Source organism: Cyprinodon variegatus, unplaced genomic scaffold, assembly GCF_000732505.1.
Source record: "Cyprinodon variegatus isolate N-32 unplaced genomic scaffold, C_variegatus-1.0 Scaffold177, whole genome shotgun sequence".
Classification (NCBI taxonomy): Eukaryota; Metazoa; Chordata; class Actinopteri; order Cyprinodontiformes; family Cyprinodontidae; genus Cyprinodon; species Cyprinodon variegatus.
Window position 1 is genome coordinate 13,270 of NW_015150630.1, and position 21,134 is coordinate 34,403.

Consider the following 21,134-nt stretch of genomic DNA (forward strand, 5'->3'; position numbering starts at 1 on the left):
GCCATCAAAATATCCAAATTTTTAAATGTTACAAAGGTAATAAAGTCTTTTTCTGGATTCCAAGAAATAAAAAAAAAGTAAAATAAAAAAACAACCCAAAAAACAAACAGAAAAAAGTCAGTCAATGCAACCCCAACATCGTTGAATAAATAAACCAACAGCATTTACTTTGATGCTATTGTTGGTAAAGCTAAGCTAAAGGTTTCACCATTTTGTGTCTGTATTTTTATGGAAAAAAAAAAAGTAAAAAAAAAAAAAAAGCAACAATATAAAAAAAATTATGTTCAATTCCTTTCTTTTTCAGTTGGATTCAAAACAACATCTCTTTAAATGAACCTGCAGACTTTTTATTTTATTTGATTGTTGTATTAAAATTGTTTAGACTGGTACGTTTTAGGTTTAGCAGTTTACAGAAAAACCAACAATACAGCTCTGGGAAAAAAAAAAACAAAAAAAGCCCCAACATATTCTATCAGCTAAAGGAGTAAAAAATGGTTCAAATGATAAAAATAAAATAAAAAAGCTCTGTAATTGTCATTAATCAAATTAATTAACCAAATATGAACAACTGAAAAATGAATGAATCGTATCGGTTGCCGTTTTCTTTCACAGTAAAGTAATCAAGCACACAATTTTACAAAGGTACATATTTTTTCAACACAAGTGTGAGATAAGGTTGATTATTTCCAAACAGGGTATGTTCTGTGGATTCAACAAGTGTTTGCCGTTAGAGTCTTGGTTTAATTTTAACAGAGGTGCATGGGGTCATGTTTGCCTGTGTGTGTGTGCTGGTGCAGGTGTGTATGCGGATGTGTTTGCGTGTTGACATCTCCTCAGAGGGCAGGGCCAGGGTTTATCAATCATACACATGAGCCCATGGATCCAGTTACGCTGTGGAGATATGTGTGTTTACTCAGCACTGTGAAGAGCAAAGAAATGCAGAAGGTAGATGGACACGTGCAGGATATCATTCCATGAGAATAAAGCTCCTGAAGTATGTTTTTATGTGATGTAATCATGGTAACAACGTTTTATCTAAGTGCTTTTTTGTGGATTGGTTGGGGTTGGGGGAGCCTGCTGGCTTATTTGGAGGCAAAATCTTTTTCAAGCTTTTGTGTGAGGAAATGATTGGAATTCCAGCTACTTAACATGCCTAATGGGCAGAATAAGAGTCACAAAGAGGAGGGCTGTGTCATTCCTCTCCCTTATTGTATTCTCATTCCAGGCCTTCTTTTTTTGGAATCTTCACCACTTCCAGAGGCACATTTAGAAGGTAGCGGTTTCTCTTTGCAGCAGTTCTACACCCGTGTGGCCTCTCCATAGCTTGGCTTGGCTGGAATCTTATCTTCCGCTGCCCAGACGCCCCCGATTTTATTAATGCCAGGAAGTGGAGCCCAGAGCTTCTCTTTACCAACAAACAAATTAGTCTTTGTATTTGTGTGGCTCCACCCCTCCTCCCTCGCTCCCCGGCTGCTGGAGAAGCTGGAAGAAAATTCTCAATGAAACAAAGGAGACATGCAGCTCGATGGCTCACATGTGGAGCCCAGGGGCATTGGTGTTGATTGGAGAAAGCAAATACTATTTTCTACAGGAGTAATTGTTTCCGTTCTAAATTTGGACGAGTGAAACACTCCAACGGGGGCAAATATAACCCGTCCATCCCCTCCATAAACAATATGACTTCTGCTTTTAAGCAGAGAGGCTTAAAGGATGCAAATCAAACGGTCATTTTCTGCACAATTTTTCTGTGAATTCCGTTTCCATTCTCACGCAGAAAAACATTTCAATGTAATGGTTTTTCTTTCAGGCTGAAAAACTCAGGTATCTTCTTGACTACTGTTTTGAAAAGAATCAGAGAAATGTATTCCAGACTTCTTTGTCTTATTGGACAGACGATGCAGCAGTGTCCCATTGGCTGCATCCTAAGCCTCTATAAGAACATAACAGGTTTAACCAAGGAGCTCATATGTCAAGGTGGGCCTTTGACCAACTAATTACCATTTTTAAAACAACTGTTGCCAGCATGCTCTCTGCAATATTCAGACCTTTGCCTGTCGGACCAACAGCTTATGTTTTTATTCTATATTAACTATAAAGAGGATATGACAGGTCATGTTCTTTGAAATTCCTAATTCTTGAGTTTAGTAGACTTATAAATATCTAAAACAAAATTTATAAGTAACAATATATAAGCATTAAGTGATAAAAACTGTCCTAAATATTATGTGAAATTTGAAAAAAGAACTTCAACTGTAATAGACAAGTGAATATAATGTAATAGACAAGTGAGAGTAATGTAAAAATGTTTAACTTAGTAGTGTATTATTGCTGTTAATGATTAAAAAGAAATGTTGATTTTAAAAAAAAAGATATCAGCTTGAAAAAAGTCAACAAAATGTTTTAAATTCATATAGGGCTGAAACAATCGGATTAATCGTGATTAATTGGTTATTGAAATAATCGTCAACTAATTTAATGATCAATTAATTGTTAACTAGAGTATAGAGACTCTAAAACATGCATTTAGCTGACAGAGCGACCCACTTAGAGCAGTAATTATGCCAAGATTTTTAAAAATATATATATATACATGTTACATATATGATTAAAAAAAACAAAACAATTTGCTCTATCCAGAACTCATCAAGTGGTAAACTTTGAGTTTCACTTGGTTTGATTTTGTAAAAAGTCTTCTTTAAGGAATCTTTGGCTATGGGATTAATAGTCGAAAAAATTATAAACTGATAAATCGATTTGAAAAATAATCATTAGTTGCCAAGGTGATGTATTATCTATCGCTCATTTCAAATACAAAAATGACATTTAGTGTTTCAGTCAAGTTTATTAGATATAAAGGTATCCTCGCAACCCTCACCAAATTCAGTTACAAACAGACTTTCTTTATTTTTTATTAAGCGACTTCTAATTTTGTTTCAGTTTGGTAATGCATGATAATTATAATAGTTCATTCTGATGGAATAGATCAAATACTGCCACCTGTAGAATAGGTCTTAAAACATGGGAACCATTCAATAAAATAACTTTTTAGCTGACTAAATAAAGTACAAGGTTTCCTTTAAAAAGGTTCTATCTTTGTAACAAAGTTAGATAATATTGACATTGAAGCACTTTACACACTCTGTGTTTGCACACTGGGTATTTGCTTACCTAATCTTTCTCTTAACCAGTGCGTCTATATCTTAAGCAAATTTAAGAAAATGAGGGGTAGTTCAAAACATTGGAAACTCCTACAAAGGCAGTCGCTTTCCACCATGGATAAAACTAATTTATATTGCAAATTCCTTAAAACTGGTTTAACAAATCAAGGTTTGATAAACATTAATTGAACATTCTCCTTGCTGAAAAGAAAATGGCTCCTTATTTTTTTTTTTACAGGATTTTTATTTGTTGTAATGTACTCTCAGCTTTTCTCTTAATGAGATTAAAAGCAAAGTATTGTGTGTTTGGCAAACACATGTGAATTGTGGGTATGCTTGATAATTTGCATTATGTCACTACATAAGGTTGATAAATCAAACAATTTTTTTGGATCCTCTGCCTTTGAAAAGTTTTTTGTAGCGCTTTTCTTTTTTAATATGGGACTTCTGGTGTGATGGTTGTCTCTGCTTGTCTGTCAAAACTCATTCACACATCACTGCATGCTTGGAAGGTAGCATCAGAAGCGATTGTGTCACAACCTGGCACCTCTGAGCACAACCAAAACTAGAATTTTCCCGGCAGATCGAGACAAGTTTAGGTTTTATGCATTAAGATTGTTTTTGTTTAATTGTGAAAATTACAGATTAGCTTTCGTTGTAGCGGAGCATAGTAACGTTTACTGGCAGAGCTGATCGTCATCAATAATAAAAGGTTTATGTGGATGTTGCCAGCAGGCGCTCTGAGCACTGTGGTTTCAAGTGTTATTTTCCAAGCTCAGAGAATTGGATCTCGTACATGCTGAGGTTATCTGAGGTGACAGACAAAATATTTTACTTTTAAAGGCAGGCGTTATGTCTGACCATATACAAAAATGTGTTTTGAGCATTTTAACTTGTGCATCTTAACATAATAGACTGTATCTTGTTACTGCAGGAAATAGGCTCTAGAGTGGGTACTGACCAAAAGGCTCACGTCTTTTAGAGGGTTTAAAAATGTGGAGCCCTGGTGCAACATACAGGCTTCCAGATCATGACAAAACATTATGCCAGGCTTGACATCTTGACTGTAAGGATTAGATGCTTTAAGGAGATTATTGTAGTGTTTTTGTTTTGTTTTGTTTTTTGGTCGAAGAATACAATGCATTGAAACTACTACCTTCATTAAGGTAGCCTCGCAAAGTTAAGCAATAAGGGTGGGTTTACACACAAAGAAGAGTATTAATATGAGTATTAGAGTATTAATAAAAGAGTATCAGAATCAGAATCAGAAATACTTTAATAATCCCAGAGGGAAATTACTTTTGTTACACGCTCCAGTTACAGTTTTACATGATATATACACACATCCAACTATACATTATAATAAAGATAAAAAAAAGAATAAAAAGAGATAAAATATATACACATATAGCTCTTCTGTATATATATCTGTACGTATATCTATGCATATGTAAAAACTAAATCCAAATAAAGTGATGAGTAGTAATATTTCCTGTTTTCCATCCATCCATCCATCCATTGTTCAGGGAATTGTTCAAAAGAATTTGGAGCTCAGGATTTTTGTGTGTCAAGTAAAAATGATGTATAGGGGTCTTATTTGTTTGTTTTTTTTAATGTCAAACACACTTTTGCTGTCACTTTATCAATTCTCACTTAAAAATGTGTTTTGCTTTCCTTTCTTTCAGTCTGTAGCCCAAGTATTGACATCAGGAATGACATAAGTGAATTCAAGCGTCTTGAGAACTGCACGGTGTTGGAAGGTTACCTACAAATTGTTTTAATCAATGAAAAGACGAGCAACATCAACCAGGAGGTCTTCCGCACCCTCAGCTTCCCAAAGCTGACCGTCATCACTGACTATCTGCTGCTGTTTCGGGTCCCTGGCTTGGATAGCCTCAGCAAACTCTTTCCCAACCTAAGTGTCATCCGGGGCCTTAACCTGTTCTTTGGAAATGCTTTGGTGATCTACGAGATGAACAACTTAAAGGACATCGGTCTGTACAACTTGATGAACATCACCCGTGGAACAGTGCAGATTGAAAAGAACGGAGAGCTATGTTACCTGGACTCGGTGGACTGGTCTCTGATCATGGACAGCTACGTAAATAATATTATAACTCGGAACAAGGAGCCAAAGGAGTGTGACGACATCTGCCCGGGCATCATGGAGGATAACCCTATCTGTCGCACAACGTCGTTCAAAGACAACAAGGACTACCGCTGCTGGACGTCTAACCATTGTCAGAAAGGTTAGTGTTTTTTTTTCTTTTTTTATTCCACCAAGGCAAATGGTTATTGTTACCTAACTTTGTGAAACACAACAAGGATTCTCCGTTATTTCCGTGATCAAGTAAAGTTGACTTTAGTCTTTGAATTTGACAGCCATACAAAAATAAAAAAAATGCATAAAACTTAAATGTACATAAAGATTTTACTTTGTTTTGGTTAGGCAGTAAAGGCTGTCAGTGAGCCAGTGAAAACATTTCCTCCCTCTTCATCACACAGATGTTTTCTTTAGATCTGGCTGTTTAGGAAGGAGAGGATGGAGACAGCACACACACCAGGTATTAGCGAGAGAGACATACCCAGTTGAGGTTAGAGTAGCTCTGCCAAGAAATGAGGTAGTCTGGCAGTCTGGAGCTTGTCAGCTAAATATTTGCCAGAGGGACATTAAGAAATCTGTGAAAAAGGGGTTTATTGAAGAATCCGAGGGAGGGTTGTTCTCATTCAACTTTAGCCCAGTGGTAGGGTCAAGCATTTTCTGTTGGAAGTATTTTGGAGGTTCATATATCAGCAAATAAAGCAAAGAAAATACGACATTGATAGGAAGTACTCCACTTTAATAACATGTTTACGAGAAATATTGAGGAAAACTAAGTTGTATGCCTTCAGTTCAAGAAGGTTTTTCATTCAAATGAAAAGTACATAAAAGCTACCTGTTGCTTTGTCTATCTGGCAGTGGTATGCTAGATTTGATGTTACGTACCACATGTCAAGTCAAAAGGATATTTTTCAACATTTGGAAATAAAATGCTGGGAAAATATTGATTTCAAATTATATTCATTGCTGTTTTTACCTCCTATGGTCACTTAAAAAGGCATTAGTATGCTTCACACTGTTCCAGATTACTTACAGGTATAGTGTTAACAATTGTCACACACATATGTATAATACCCCCTTTACTCTGATTCTCTGACATAAAATCATGTGCAACCAATTAGGGCTGTGCGATAAATTGAATTAATTTGATTAATCCACATTTAATCCGCTAATTCATAAAATCGTGGAAGTCTCATCTTTTGCATTTTTTACTTGTACGTTTTCTTCTGCTGCTTCTTTCGTCCTTCTGCCTGAATTGTGCACTGTTTACTCGCACCTTGGCTGCAGCTCAATCTGAGGAGTTTGAAAAGGGACTTGTGTTTCATCAATTATTTAGAAGTGGTTTGGCTTTGACAAAGCTGATATAGAGCAGACTACAGTAGTGTGCAAAGTTTGTCGAAATGCTTTCAAAACCAAGACTAGCAGCACAACTAACTTGTTTCAGCATCTCCGGCAAAGGCACGCAACAGAGTGGGAGAAGCACTCACAGCTTTGGGAGTGCAGCGTCGGGAGCACGGGCAAAGACAACCGAACAACAGATGACCGACCCCGTAGCTGTTCATATAGGGATGAACATGGTGCCCATTTACACCGTAGAGAAGCCTTGCTTTCTTCACATGCTAAAAGGGTGTGATCCAGAATATGACCCGCCGAGTTGAAACACTACAAGCGAGCTGTGAAAAGTTAAACTCTGTTTTGTTATTTTCAAGTATTACGGACCTATGGTCCGGTTGATCTCTACAGCCGAACATAAGTTTAACTCTGTATTATTTCGACATGAACTAGGCTCTCAACAGCTCTCAAATTAAGCACTTTTTTCTTGCACTTGTACTGAATATACATAGGTGTAAATTTATTGTTGAGTGAGCATTGGTGTTTCTTGCACAAGATTTATGTTAATAATATAAATTTTTTTTTTACAATAAATGTATTGTTGGCTAAATGTTTGTTACTTTGCACATTATATTTTTTGATAAAGTAAACCTATTTTAATATAAATGCATGCAGTTTTTAATACTTCAATTAAAATTGATTGAAATCGCAATCGTCCAAGATGACAATAAAAATAAAATAATTAGATCTTATATTTTGGCCATTACACCCAGCCCTACAAGGAATTAAATTGAAAACAAATCACCTAAGTAGTAAATGAAGTTGTGTATGCTGTTATCTTGGTATAAGTCAAACTCTTCTGGGTTTGGGTTAGGGCTCCACGATTTCTTACCATTAATGAACAAATAGCATGATGGGGACCAAAAATAAATTCCAGATAGAATTTTAAACATCTCACACAGCAAGTTTATCCAAGTCCATCATCTGAGCCGTATCTACTGTAGAAGACAGACTCTACATGACACTGATCATAGAAGCCGACAAGTAGCCTGGAACTTTGAGGGAGCTGCAGTGAAAAGAGTAAAAAGAATGATACAACATTGAACATAAGTCAATACATCAATGTTTGTGATTGTTTCATGAGAAAGTGTGTCAAAGCCTTTTGGAAGGAAATAATTGTGGGAATATGTGGCCTCGGTCACCCCTATTTTTCTTTTTATATTGTCCTTTAGACCTATTTGCCGCCCCCATTGTCAGTTTAGATTAACAAACAACCTTGGGTTCTCTGTGGAAGCCTACAGAACAAATTGTGGAAATAAAACCTGCTTCTTTCCCCTTGTGACCGTATCTTTCTCTGCAGCGCTTATTGTTTGTCTGTGTTTATTCTTGGACTGGTTGTCCTTTTGGGAGCTTCCTGCAATGTTATCAATCCCTTATCTGTGCACATGTGGCCATGTAAAATAAGAAAAATGTTAAAATCACTTTGTTACGAGTGGAAAAAGGGTTTAAACAGAATGCCACATTGTGAACAATGCAAGCACACAGTTTGGTTCTTCTCATAGTTGATGTTTATGTTGTATTTCTGCTCAGTTGTTCTCACACAGACCTGAGAGCAGCAGTATTGTTTAGAGCAGATTGCCTCTCTCTCTAAGGACCGGTCCGAGGTCGGGGTAAATGGATTCATCTGGAGCGCCTCGAGGTATCAAGAAAGCAGATAAAGGTTTTCCAAAAGCTACACTTAAAAACAAAAAGTTGCTAAGCAGTCCTGGGGTAGGGCATTTTTCAAGCTTTGTTTTGGCAGAATAAAGCTAAAACAGACCCGGGTTGTTTCTTTAATGTATCAGGATTTGTTTTGTTGGTTTATTTATCAGGGTATGATGTGTTTTCTTCCATCCGTCCTGCTACAGAGCCCTCCTCTCCCCTTCTCTACCCGTTTGCATAATTGCCTTGTTTTTCTCCAGTACAGATGTTCCTTCAAGGGCATGCAGTGGTTTCCTAGTCAATACAGCCCCGTCTTCTCTTTAATTACACTACATGAGAAGGAGCACTGTCTGCTAGCTGACTACTGTAGCCTCTGGGTCTTCAAGCTGTGTGGAAGCTTAAAGACGTTCATCTTTTTCTTTTTTGTTTGATCTTTAGACGTTATTGGTTTGTTGTGTGTTAGATCAAGGGATGTTTGTGGTAACTTTATGCTGAGTGGAATATTCCAGTTTAGTGTTCGATAAAGGTGAGTAGGAGCCAGCTGTGTTCCTAAATGGAGGCTCGCTTCTTGGAGGGAAGCAGTGATGCAGAGAGACGCCTGTTCTAAGAAGGTCTGCATAGAAGGAAGGGCAGACATAACAGCTATTTGGTATTGAAAGGCAAGCCCATCTGTTAAACAATATTTCAATGCTCTTGTTTTCCTCATCTAAAAACATCCCCTCCTTTGGGCTTTAATGCCTTTGCTTCTCCCCACTATGTCTGTTCATTTTATTCCTCTCCACTTCACTTAGCCTCATCTCTGATTGTTCATGTCAGAGCTTCTGCTGGTGTTTCCTGCTCTATTGTCACCTCACTGTTTTCTCCAGGGCTTATCAGGGGCTGTTAACAACCTCGGCTGTCAGATATCTCCACTACGCACTTGTCAGAGATGTTCTCCCACTCACTCTTGTAAAATGGGGCCCTGGATTTTTTGACTTAAAAGACATCTGGCATGGGCCCAGCTAAAACCTGACTAAAAAGAAAGACCTGTATCAGTTATTCAGCTGAGGAGACAGTGCCCTGGTGCATACAAGGGCCGCTCCAGTTCTGGTTGGTCTTAACAGGTTCACAGAAAGGCACACATTCCCCGACTCCCAAGTTCTCACTGAGCTCACATTTCTTCTTCATGCAATCAAATATTAACTTCTGCCGTGCTGCTTTGGGCCACATTCGTTTGAACCTCTGTGATTCGAAAGAATACCGTTAAGCAATGTTTGTTCTCTTCCAACGATAAAGATGTTTGCATTCTGACAGAGTTCCAGACAACTGAAGCAGACATGTCTTGTTTTTTTCCTGCTCTCCTGATTTAACTTTATCAAGTGGAGGGGGATTGTTGAACTTGGCCTCATAAAAATGAATGTTGGAATGAGGAAAATGTTGGACAGAATTTGCAGCTGTTGAAAAAAAACAAACTGTAATGGCTTGCTATGTTTTCAAGTTACAGACACAAAGCTAAAGTTTTTTTTTGTGTACTAATAAAACAATAATTTTAATTAGGAGTAATCAAAAGAAAAATGCTATACAATAAACATACAAATCCCTTTTAGAAAAATTAATTCTGAGTTTCTCTTTTTCTCATATAACAAAGTGATAAATTGGTAGTGAAAGGTGCTCGAGAAAAGATTATTTTAAAAACTTTTTTTACTGAATTTTATTTATGTGAAGCTAAACTACGTTTTGAAATGTCCTCTTCACTGTCGCCTTTGGCTTAATTATTGCTCTGAGTGGGTGATTGTTTAAGCAAATGTTTATGATTTGATTCGATTACCATATTAACTGTTATTTCTGTAACTGTCTTATCACGGTTACATAGATTAATTGTTTATTCTCTCATATTTACCAGAAGAGAACATATGTTTTATACAATGTCCCTTCCCCTTTAAGTTTATTGTGCAGAAATTCCAGTTAGCTTCCTTATTGCATGTTGTGAGGGGATAAAGAGGGGAAATGCCCAACACAGGCGTTGAGGTGAAAACTATCTATGGCAAGTCAACCAGAGCCTGCTTGTCCCATCTGTAAATATAAGTAAAAAAAAAAAGGAAAAAAAAGATCAATATGTGGTCTGTTCTTTTTTTTTTTTTACCCGGGCCTGTTGCCATTCAAGTTCCTGGATGGGCCTAGTTCACAGATAAAAGAAGGCTTTAAAATATTTAGCGGAATCTCTGGACCTTATCAAAGTCCTGTGGTTAGGGACAGGAAACTTAAGAGAGCTCAAATTCCAGACTTTGTAGTACTGTTCCTTCCTCGCAGTGACATGACTCAGTGCCCATGCATTTGCTGTTTCTGCTTGTCTGCTTTTTCTTTCATCGAGCAGAAGCAGGGTGCCAGCATTAATACTTAAAAGGTGTGTTGATCAAGCTCTGTCAGGCCTGAGCCAAAATAAAAAAAACACTGTTGGAGGAAGAAATTATGACGTGGTGCTGGCTTTTTACAGAAAATACTCTTCATCATTGAGACCTGAACTAAGAGGGATTTATGCAACTCAAAAACCACAATAGTTTTGTTTAATTAACTTTTTTTTTATCCTGTCTGTAAATCTGTTTATTTTGGTTCAGTTGAAACGAAAGCAGCAACAACTGAACACATGTCAGGGCCATTTACTAAACAAGTATATCTGGCTAATTTCTTCATTATAACAACATCTTTCTGTTGAATTCCAATTAATGTTTAGGTCAAGATCAGCTCTGTAAACAGTTCATCTACACACATTTTCTACAATTCAAATGATCATAAGAATTAAATAAAATCCTGCATCTTACAGAAGCAGTTAGACTAAATAAAAAATGCAAGAAATTAAAAGAGCAGTGATTGGAAATTGTTTTAAGGATGTTTGAGGACTGTAAAATGATTTTACTCTCATTTTTCAAGCAGGACCAGTGCCTTTAATGTAGCTCTGGATAGAAATCCAAATTGGGTGCTAACATTGGGCTCCTTATCCAGCAGTTGTGAAGGGTATTTTTTATTTATTTTTTCACTTTTTGCAAAAGAAACATGGTTTTACAACCTCTCAATTTGAAATGCTGCTACATTAGTTTCATGCGATGCTAGTTTTAAAATATAGTGGTAGAGGGCTTCTTCAAAGAATATTCAGTCCTATGATGGTTGTGTTTTGATAGACAAAACTGAAGCCATGATTTGATTTGGCAAAGATGATGCATACCTATTTTAATGAGTGATTGCATCCTTTTAGGTATAACATAACACCAAACATTCTTTCCATTTCTCTGTTGAAAGTTTTATTGTCTCTGACAGATGCACCTTTACCTTGTGGATTTAAGAACACTGCCAAAGACAGGTTCCTGTTTTGTAATTGGTTAAAATCCCCCAAAAAAAGTACATAGGCAGAAGGTTTTGCACTTTTTAAATCCACAATAAAGCAATTATTCATAATAATAAAAAAAATATTAATTTACAATTTACATTCTAAAATCTTAAGGTACTACAGAAGAGGAAAAAGTGAAATGGAACAAAAATTAGAAAAGCACTATAAGCAAAATAAAGCAAAATTAACATTTTAATGCTGAAGCCTTTTTTTTATTACCATTTGAATAATAATTTGAGCATAAATGCTGCTTTTATCAACATTTGATATATGAATTGTACCTCTGTCGGTTGATGACATCACATCATTCCCATCCGTCACATTGGTTTCTGTGTTTCCGTGTACTTTTCCTGTCTCCATCTGCTACACACCACTCCAGTCATTCCTCTTAAGGGCCTTTGCAGCATGTGTCCCTTCTGGATCCCTTTCATAAAAGACATTTGCTGGATTTTCTGATAGAACTTCTTCACTCATTCATTCTTAACAGAAACCTTCAAAGTTTTCAGACCTTGAGCTTTGTTTAATAAGGGGTAACATACAGTACTTCTGCTTTCAAATGCTGTTAGTTTTTCCCCTCACACCTTTAATATTGCAAATATAGAATGATCAAATATTATTCTTGCCACATTTCTTAAGATGTGGTAGAAAAATCCAGAGACATACTGTATGTTGACAGCTAATACCAACATTTAATGTCACTAAGAGTGTCTTTTCATGGGATAAATCAAACTGGTGTGTTGGAACAATTTTTTTTATAAATTATGATGGCATAGTTAGACAGTGTGTTATTGTCCATGTATGAACAGCAGACTGAATTGTCCATTGATGGCTCTGCTGTGCAAGTTTATCCGACTCATGTCCTCTGTGGCCTATAAAGGTCTTTTCTCCAAGCACAGACAGATTAGCTCCTTTTTCGAGGGTTCCTCTCATTGACTCAGTCGACCAAAATAGGACTCGTGTGACTTGTTGCCAACATCCAAAGAGACTGACTGACACTTGCTCAAGTATCCAGATTCACACGGAGTTCCACAGAAAGTAAATATCCTTTTTGCTTAAATTTCTGCCCAGGTAGTTCAGCTTTATCCGGATATTTAGCCCGTTACTGGAGGCACACAGATGCTTTAACATAGTAGACACAACCAGGGCTTGCAAAGGCTTGTAAACATCCACACTCAATGAAGAAAACCAGATATTGTTCTTACTCTTTGAGAATACAAACACCGTTTTACTGACAATACATTAAACTTTATAATTCCTGTGTTAGATGAATTCGGAGTACCAAAAACATTCCTGTTATACTTCAAAAAAATCTGAGAAGTTATGATAAAGTTTTTGTGTCTTGGGTAAATTATCTTTCTTACTTTTTCATAATGTTGTCCTGGACCTTTCATCCATTACCCCTGACAAACCTGGTGTACCGAAACAGGTTAGTAAGCTGCTAGGGTAATACATGCCTAGTCAACACACCCCAGATGTTCTTCTGGGACTGATAAGGGGCTTTTTGGTTGCCACTCTAAAACATTGACTAGCTCTCAGCTACTGGCTGATGGTTTCCAAACTTGCAATATTTCAACACAGTGTTGTTTTTTTTTAAAGCCCACTAGTCCCTCCTGTAATTTCATGATGTCATCCCCGTACTTCACGTTTGGGACACTATTCTCCAGCTTAAAAGGGGCCAGTGTTTACTTTAAAATGTAACTGGTCATTATGACCAAATATTTCAATCGACGGCATGTCAAAAGCAAGGTCTTTTTCCCAGAACTCAGTGTGTAAAACTTAAATCTGGCTTCTTTCTCAATGAGTGGAGAAGAAGCCTAAAATAAGTCCATAGACAGACAACAGACAGACATAGATGTGTGCTCTTTAATTCCATAAGTGTAAATATCTGTTTTTCTGTATGTAAGCGTAAGGTGTGTAATGTGTTTGAGCCTCCAAGTGCCTCTGGTGATAGGCTGCATGCTCAGTGCAGAAACTGTGACTCATCCTTTTACTATCGCCACTCATTCATAAATCTGCATGAATACTCTAACTTCCGTGCAACAGCCCCCCTACTCCAGCTTAGGCTGTGTTGTGGTTTCCTCTTAGTCCTGCTTCACACTGCAGGAAGGGCGAAGTCTATCGCTGCCTCTCGGTGATGGACCATCAGAAAGGTGAGAAAGAAACGTGCCCTCATCTGTTTCCTGTGCCTTCCCTTAGCACTTGAATTGCACTTCTGACTCGCTACCTCTCCACGCTCCCTTCTCTCTCTCTCTATCTGTCTCTTTCTCTCTCTCTCTAAAGCGCTCAGACCAGAGCCGCCATTTACTCACAGTTCGGCTGCCTTGGCAGAGACTCCTGGGAGATAATGTGCCATGCCTGCAAGTAAGCTCTGAGAGCATGGGTTAATACCACAGCGGAAAAAAGAAATCTCATGCTGACAAATCTCTCCTGCAGAAGTGAGGATGTACGCTGGCATACCACAGAGAGAGGCGAGTGTTCTGCTCTGCCAGAATAGTTTGTCAGGTTCACTAAGGTCATAGAAACACTGATCCTTACTCTTTTCCATTTACCTGTGGTAAAAAAACCAAAAAAACCTTGGAGTTTCACCCACTATCTTTATTTTAAACTCACACAGTCCTGAAAATGTACACAGTGTCTTCAACCTTTTCATTTATTTTTTAATGCAACCATAAGCTTGGAATTGTAATATAATTTGATGTATCGAACAAGAAGCACTTAGAAATTGTGAAGTGAAATGAGATACTATGTACTTTCTTTAACAAATATAAATTCTAAAAATTAAATTTTTATTCTACCCATTTAAAGGAGTACATCTTAGACTTACCTATCACTCCAATTAGGCAACTCCTGATACCAGATTTCTTCTGATCAAGTACAAGTACCGACATTTTAGAACTTGCTGATACAGAGTACCAGTACAAATGATTAAAGCTTTGTCAAATTAAAAAGTTTGAATGTATAAAATGCCAAGCCAACAAAGTCAGAGTTTAACCTTGGATCCAGTACAGCTTAGCTGCAGTAGAGGGGGCTTATTTCCAAAAGGGGAAGTGATCTTCACAGCTGCAGCTAAGGTTAACTTAATTGTTTAGATAGTATTATAGTGGTTCAGATTATCTTTTTTTTATTTTACAACTACGAGTGCTTGACACTAGGGCCAATACCAGTATCCGTACTGGTGCATTCCTAACCCCAAATAATTACAAGTCTTTTGGGGTTTGTCTCTCCCACTTTTTCTACATGGAGGGAAAACAGTTTTACACATGTTTAGTTTCTGTTTTCTGAAGGAAGTTTTGTAAATTATTTTAAATTGGATTTAGGTTTGGACCTTGTCACGGCCATTCTAGCACAAGGATGTGTTTTGAGGTAAACTGTTCAATTTAAGCTCTGGCTGTGTGTTTGTTTTGCATGTCCATCAGAAAGTTCCATTTTGGTCTCAATTGATCAGGATACCTTCTGTCCTATACTGGGTGGGCCCCCTACATGCAGAATCTCTTACTCCTTTTAACAATGGCTTGTAGCAAAGTTTCTTTTTTTCAAAAGTACAGTATGTTCTGAGTGTCACAAAATCTCAGTATAATGCATAGAAATGTTGGGCTGTCTCATAAATGTTTATGAAACATCCCAAGCTTCTCTGTTAGGGTTTCAAATTACCATGACATTAAGATATCGGCTGATTTAAAAAAAAACGTTTTTCAGTTTTTTTTGTTTTGTTTTTTTTTTAAGATATTGGTATCAGTCCATCAGTCTGTGCTGACATTAACACCAAATGTTATTTTATCTTTTTTTCCCATTTGTGTGTGTGTGTGTGGGCATGTGTGGTCTTGCTTTACCTACAATGTGGGGGAAGTATTTTCTAAAATATCCAACATGCGGCGACTTACAGCTACATATGGGGACATTCACCGGGTTCCCATATGGTATAATTCTGTTCTTTAAGGTGGGGTTAGGTTTAGGACTGAGGTGTGCATTTAGTTTAGGTTTGGTATATGTTGGTAATAGTTAGGGTTAAGGTAAAGCTCTGGCTTAGGCCATTTAAATCAATGCTCCAAGCGGCAAGTCAATAAAATATCCCCAGATATCATGAAAAGAAAGAAAGACAGACCAGTCTTAAAAGCACTAATACTATTAGACAATATCTATAACGGTCCAAATATTCTATAATTTCATCCCTACTCGATATGTTAATATTCATGCTTAAAGCTGGAAAATATAAGAAAGTATCTGTTTAAAATTTGATCAGATGTGGAAAAGTTGAGTTTACCAAATGGTCCTGATGTGTAAAGTTCACAAAGTAAGGCTACATCATATACATGCAGAATAAATAATTGTAGAATAGCCTATAGTTATTGTATCTTATGGCTTAGGAAAGGCAGAGTAATGTTTTTAATGCCTGTTTCTGTCCAGGCTTTTCAAGGGCTTTTTTTTTCTATAACAGTCATACTGAACACGCCTCAGCGTGCCAGCAGTGATCTGCTGTCTGTTCTTCTTTGTAGCATGTGCACAATGAAGAGATGAAAGGGCATCATAAAATTACAAAGGAAACCTCATGAATTACACAGCTAGATGAAATGCCTATGACAGCCACACACTTCCCCTCAAATACTTCTCTTTTTGTCCTTTATGCTAGGATAAAGAATTGCATTATGTTTGCTTCAAGCTTAGTTTGTATTCTGTCAACTTTGTGCAAATATTCCTTCATGTTGTTTTTAAGTGTAATTAACTCATAAAGTTACCTGCTACAGCACTGTGAAAGTTAAATGTTTATTTCATAAAAAAGAAACTTTAATGGAGGCTTCCATTCTGCGCCCTTTGTTACATGATGTTAATTCCTAAAAGCTCAGATCGCCATAGTGTGCAGCCAGCGTTCTTTAACAAGCTGTCAGATTGGCAATTGATTCGTTTTTATCTAACCTAAATGAATTCTGAGTCGCAATATAAACCACAGCCAAAGTTTTTTATGATTTTAAACATAAAAAAAAGGTAACCAAATTCCCAAACACACGTCTTTAGTACTAAAGTAACTTATTTTAAATTAATATCGACCAATATGGTTTTAGCTACAGGGGCTTACATGCAAAAGCAGTAGTATGAAAGGTCTTCAAGTTAGCCTATGATACTCAAGGGTTTGGGTGCTCTACAAACCTCTGTAGCATCACAACACCAGAAAAAGCCTGAAACATGATACAAACACGGAAACAATTGTCGGTATCCCTTCTTTAATGAAAGAAAACTCCACAATGCTTTTCTGACAAAGTAATACCCATTTTTATGAAAATGAACAAGTATCAAGATGTCAGACATTGTTTTCAACTATGCTTTAAGAGAATGATTTGGAAAAAAAAAATTGAGGCAATCAAATGATTTCTGTAACTGTCAGTGAGACTTCTGCAACTTTCAGCAGGTATTTTGGCCCACTCCTCATGCTTCAGTTGTCTCAGGTTTTTGATGGTACCTTTTCTAGATGGCATGTTTCAACTCTTTCTGAAGGTGTTCAATAAGATTTAGGTCAGAGCTTATAGAATGCCACTTAAGAATCATGACATGCCATTCTTGGGTGTTCCAGCTGTGTGTTTTGGGTCATCATCATACTGCAAGTTCCATGACCTGTGACTGAGACCAAGCTTTCTAACACTGGGCCCGCAAATTACTCTTTAGGATCCCTTGTTTGTCTTGAGATTTCATTGTACCCTGCAGAGATTCATGACACCCTTTGGAATATGGGGCCAAGTAGCCCCAGAGCTTTACAGAGCCTCCTCCATGTTTCCCAGTGTTCTTTTCTTTATATGCTTTTTGTTCTGTCTGAGAACATTGAAATTATGTTTCTTGATCTGTCCATTGGACATTCTACCAGAATTGTTGTAATTCATCAGCAAGTACAGTAGTTTAGCAATTTCCAGTCTGTTTTTTTGCGACTGGTTTTCAGCAACGGTGTCCTCCTTGATCATCTCCCATTTGTTCATGTTGGCTCAAACAACAACGGATGTTGTGATCTGAAATTGATAATTCTTGAGCTTGAAGTTCACCTTTAATCTTTATTGAAGTTTTTCACGACTCTTGTGTTACTACTCATATTTGTGTTTTTGATTTATCAACGCTACAGTCTAATGGATCTTAAATTTCTGAATAAGATGTGCATCTGTAGTCATAAAAACATCAAGCTATTTGGTCGTAAAGCCTTCAACTTTAACATGCTTATCTATAATTTTCATTCCAATATCCTGAGACAACTCTTCTTTGGCTTCCGCTGATCCATGTTGAGTGTGGTAAACACCATGTCACCAAATAGCAAGGTTACTTCCAGGAGCGCTATAAACAAGCCGGAAAGATAATACCTAAAGGTTTTTCTTTTTCTAAAGCTAGAATGTATTTTATTTTTTTAGCTGGTAGTAACTTTTTAAACATTTACATAACACTTTAATTTGTTTTTCACTTTTCGATAGATTCATTCTATTTCTTAACTTTATCCCATTTTAACAACTTCTACTACATAGATGATTATGATATCTGAGTTGATCAAATTTAAACAGACTAAATAAAAAAGCCAATAAATACTTTTTTTTCCTAAAGTTAAAGGCACCATAACAATATTTTGATATATACGTGGTTTACAGAAAGATTGTTTTTTATTTTGATAAGCAATCTTCTCCAAGCTGAGGCCTGTTTTTGTTTGCCTCTTGCTCAATCCCATTATTTTTTATTTTCATTTTACTTTTTAGATTTCTGTCATGCAAGTGCATTTTTTATGCTGCTTTTGTAATAATCCTTAGACTTAATGATTATTATAAAAAAAAATAAACAAAAAAAATATTTTATGTAATATTTGATGTAATCTTTGGCAATGGTCTGAGTGCAGAAACTGTGTCAGTCAGACTGAGGTGTTATTCCTTTAGTACTTTTCTCTCTGTGACTAGCAATAAAAAATGACCTTGAGCCTCCCCTTCCCTTGCCTATCTTGTTTGGGTGGGATCTCAAAAGCCGGCGTAGCTGTCAGCGCGTGGCCTAACAGGCACAGGTGGCTTGGTCTGCTCCGACTTCGCCTGCCCTCTTGGCATGACTCTCTTGGCAGAGTAGCAGCTCTTTGGCTGCTCGCCTCAATGGGCCACTCCAACTCTATAATCACCAGTTGGTGCTTTGTTAAAATCGGGCTGGCCCACGATGAATTATTGCTCTCAGCTTTGAAATATGGCTCCTCCTGTGTAGAAATCCAATGGTGTGAAGTGCTGATGAGAATCCTGCGTATGTCTTTCCCCCTCAGCCATGGACGTAAATACAGTCCCATTCATGGCAACTCTCATAGTGATGACATCTCACTGGGTCAGTACTGGCCTCCTTATGATTGGCCACCATGGAGGAGAAATATAGTGAATCGCGATGGGAGGGTTAATGAATACGAACCATAATGCAGCATGCGGCAGTCAGACAGAGGCTTTTTACTGTGTCAGATAAATATAGAGTTCTCTGGAGCTCCCCTCTGCAGCTCTGTCTTTGCTTTAGGGGAGGGGAAGGCCATGTCACAGGGGAGCTGTTGCTATCCTCATTCATCCTTACTAAACTGGCTTTAGATTTGCAGGGCATTAAAGATTTTGGCATCTCTGACGTGACAGATGGGGTAAAGTAAGGTGACTAGACAATCTTATCTCTCTTGTGACCTCCCTGGGTCGCCTGGATGACAACACAGCCCTGAACCCTGTAATAAGATCAGCGGAGAGCTTTGTTGTTTTTGGCAAGGGTTTAGTCTACACAATAGCTATTGGTAATTTCTTTTGAATTTCTTTTTTAATGGTGCAATAAGAACAAACATTCACACCCAAACATCTGAAGTTAAAGATATGAGTTAAAACACAACATCTTTCTCTTTATTTATTCTTAATTACTATTATATAGCAAAACTTGGCAATTGTGGCCAAGTAGTGGAGCAAATGTTAGGCTTTTTTTGGCCTTTACTGATACTGGCAATGACATCAGCAGTGACCTAGGAAAGCTCTATGTAAGATGATAAGATATGGGCTCTAGTTGCCCTGAATTTGAATACATCTGATGTTACGGATCAAGTCTTATCTTTTTAAAGAGATTTTTGGATGAGGGTCTGAAGAAAAGAGATGTATAGAAGATACTTGTTGATAAGAATCCATGAAGTTCATATCTAGACTGACCCCTGCATGGGTTTGGTCCAAATTGCTCCCCCATTACTGCATCAGTCATAGAAAAGAAACCTAACATGGCTTGTTTGTGCTTGAGCGTGAATCAGGGAGCTGTTCTTTCCCTCTTTGGCTGTTGATAAAGGCATTTGCCTCCAGTCAGGATGTAAACATTGCCATTCACATTTTCTCACTCAGGTTATGGCTACTCTTCTACTCTACCATATCTTTTTGTTGTTGTTGCTAACTCTCTGCTTTTGATTGTGAGAACTTTAACTTTTGGAGTGAAAAGCCACATCGTCTCAACCTTTAACCCTTCTTAGACGCCATCCGCTGCTCGTTGTCCTGTTGTTGTTGGCAGATTTCTAGACCAGACATGTAGTTGCTTGTTAGAGGGTTGTTGTTACATTCCACCTACCTGCCTGCATAATATATGGTGTTATCTTGCAGCGCTTTTCTCTTTCCCATTCCCTTCCTGTAAGGAGTAATGACTCTGATACTTCTGTTTTGGAAAACCCCTCAAACGTTGTCCTGCTTTGACTTTGTCTCAGTTGTTTTGTTGTGCCTTTAGCTTTAGATCTGTGTTGCATTAAAAATACTCAATCATGACTCATACCCTTGTGTTCTTAACTAGTCGGAATGTAAAAAGAAGAAAAGACATTTATTTTACCTGGGATTACTGCTTTTACTTTTTCTAGTCTTTGCCTACAGGAGAGGTCTGTTTGTCATTACTTTTTCTGTACCTTTCAATTACTGCATGGGTACACTCTTTGTCTCTTGTTCTGGACGATAAGGTTTCTCTTGCAGAAATACCATAACAGACTGGTGTCCCATTCGTTTTTAAATATTTACAGAACTTTTTGTTTTCATCTTCTCTCTTGTTTTTTTGTTTGAGAGCCCTAACACAATAGGTCTGGGCTTTTTTCCGCCATTATGGCACAGCCCTCAGTCAACAGCCCCTTTTAAATGGATGGAGATTAGTTCAAATCACTAAGCTTAGTGTTCAGGGAAAAAAAACACAAAACCCTGCGTCATTTATTTCAGCCTGAACTTCAATCATCAGCTTTAAGGTGTGTGAGCTGATACGCATCACCTCCTTTCAGCGTATAGTGCACATACCAACATATTGTATGCATGTATCTGCAGTAACACAGGAAACAAAGCAGCATTTAATCTGTGGTAATAAGATGCTAATGTCTCTGCGATGCCTTTGCAATTTGTTATTTGCATGGTACAGCACATTTCCGGTGCTCTAATCAAAGCTTGTATTGCTTTTAAAAAAAAATTTGCTAAATTTTGATTTAGAATGGCTATTATACAAAAAAGTTATTTTATTAAAACAA

At 37.3% G+C, this 21,134-nt stretch overlaps 1 protein-coding gene across 2 annotated transcripts in view; it reads left to right on the top strand.

Annotated features, from left to right (window-relative positions):
• The window catches only part of igf1r (insulin like growth factor 1 receptor), a 96,245-nt gene that overhangs the window by 8,101 nt on the left and 67,010 nt on the right, over positions 1-21,134 (top strand). For both annotated transcript variants that reach the window (XM_015378701.1, XM_015378702.1), the window contains exon 2: positions 4,844-5,407. In XM_015378701.1, coding sequence (XP_015234187.1) covers positions 4,844-5,407 — 564 coding nt within the window. The remainder of the gene's footprint in view (positions 1-4,843; positions 5,408-21,134) is intronic.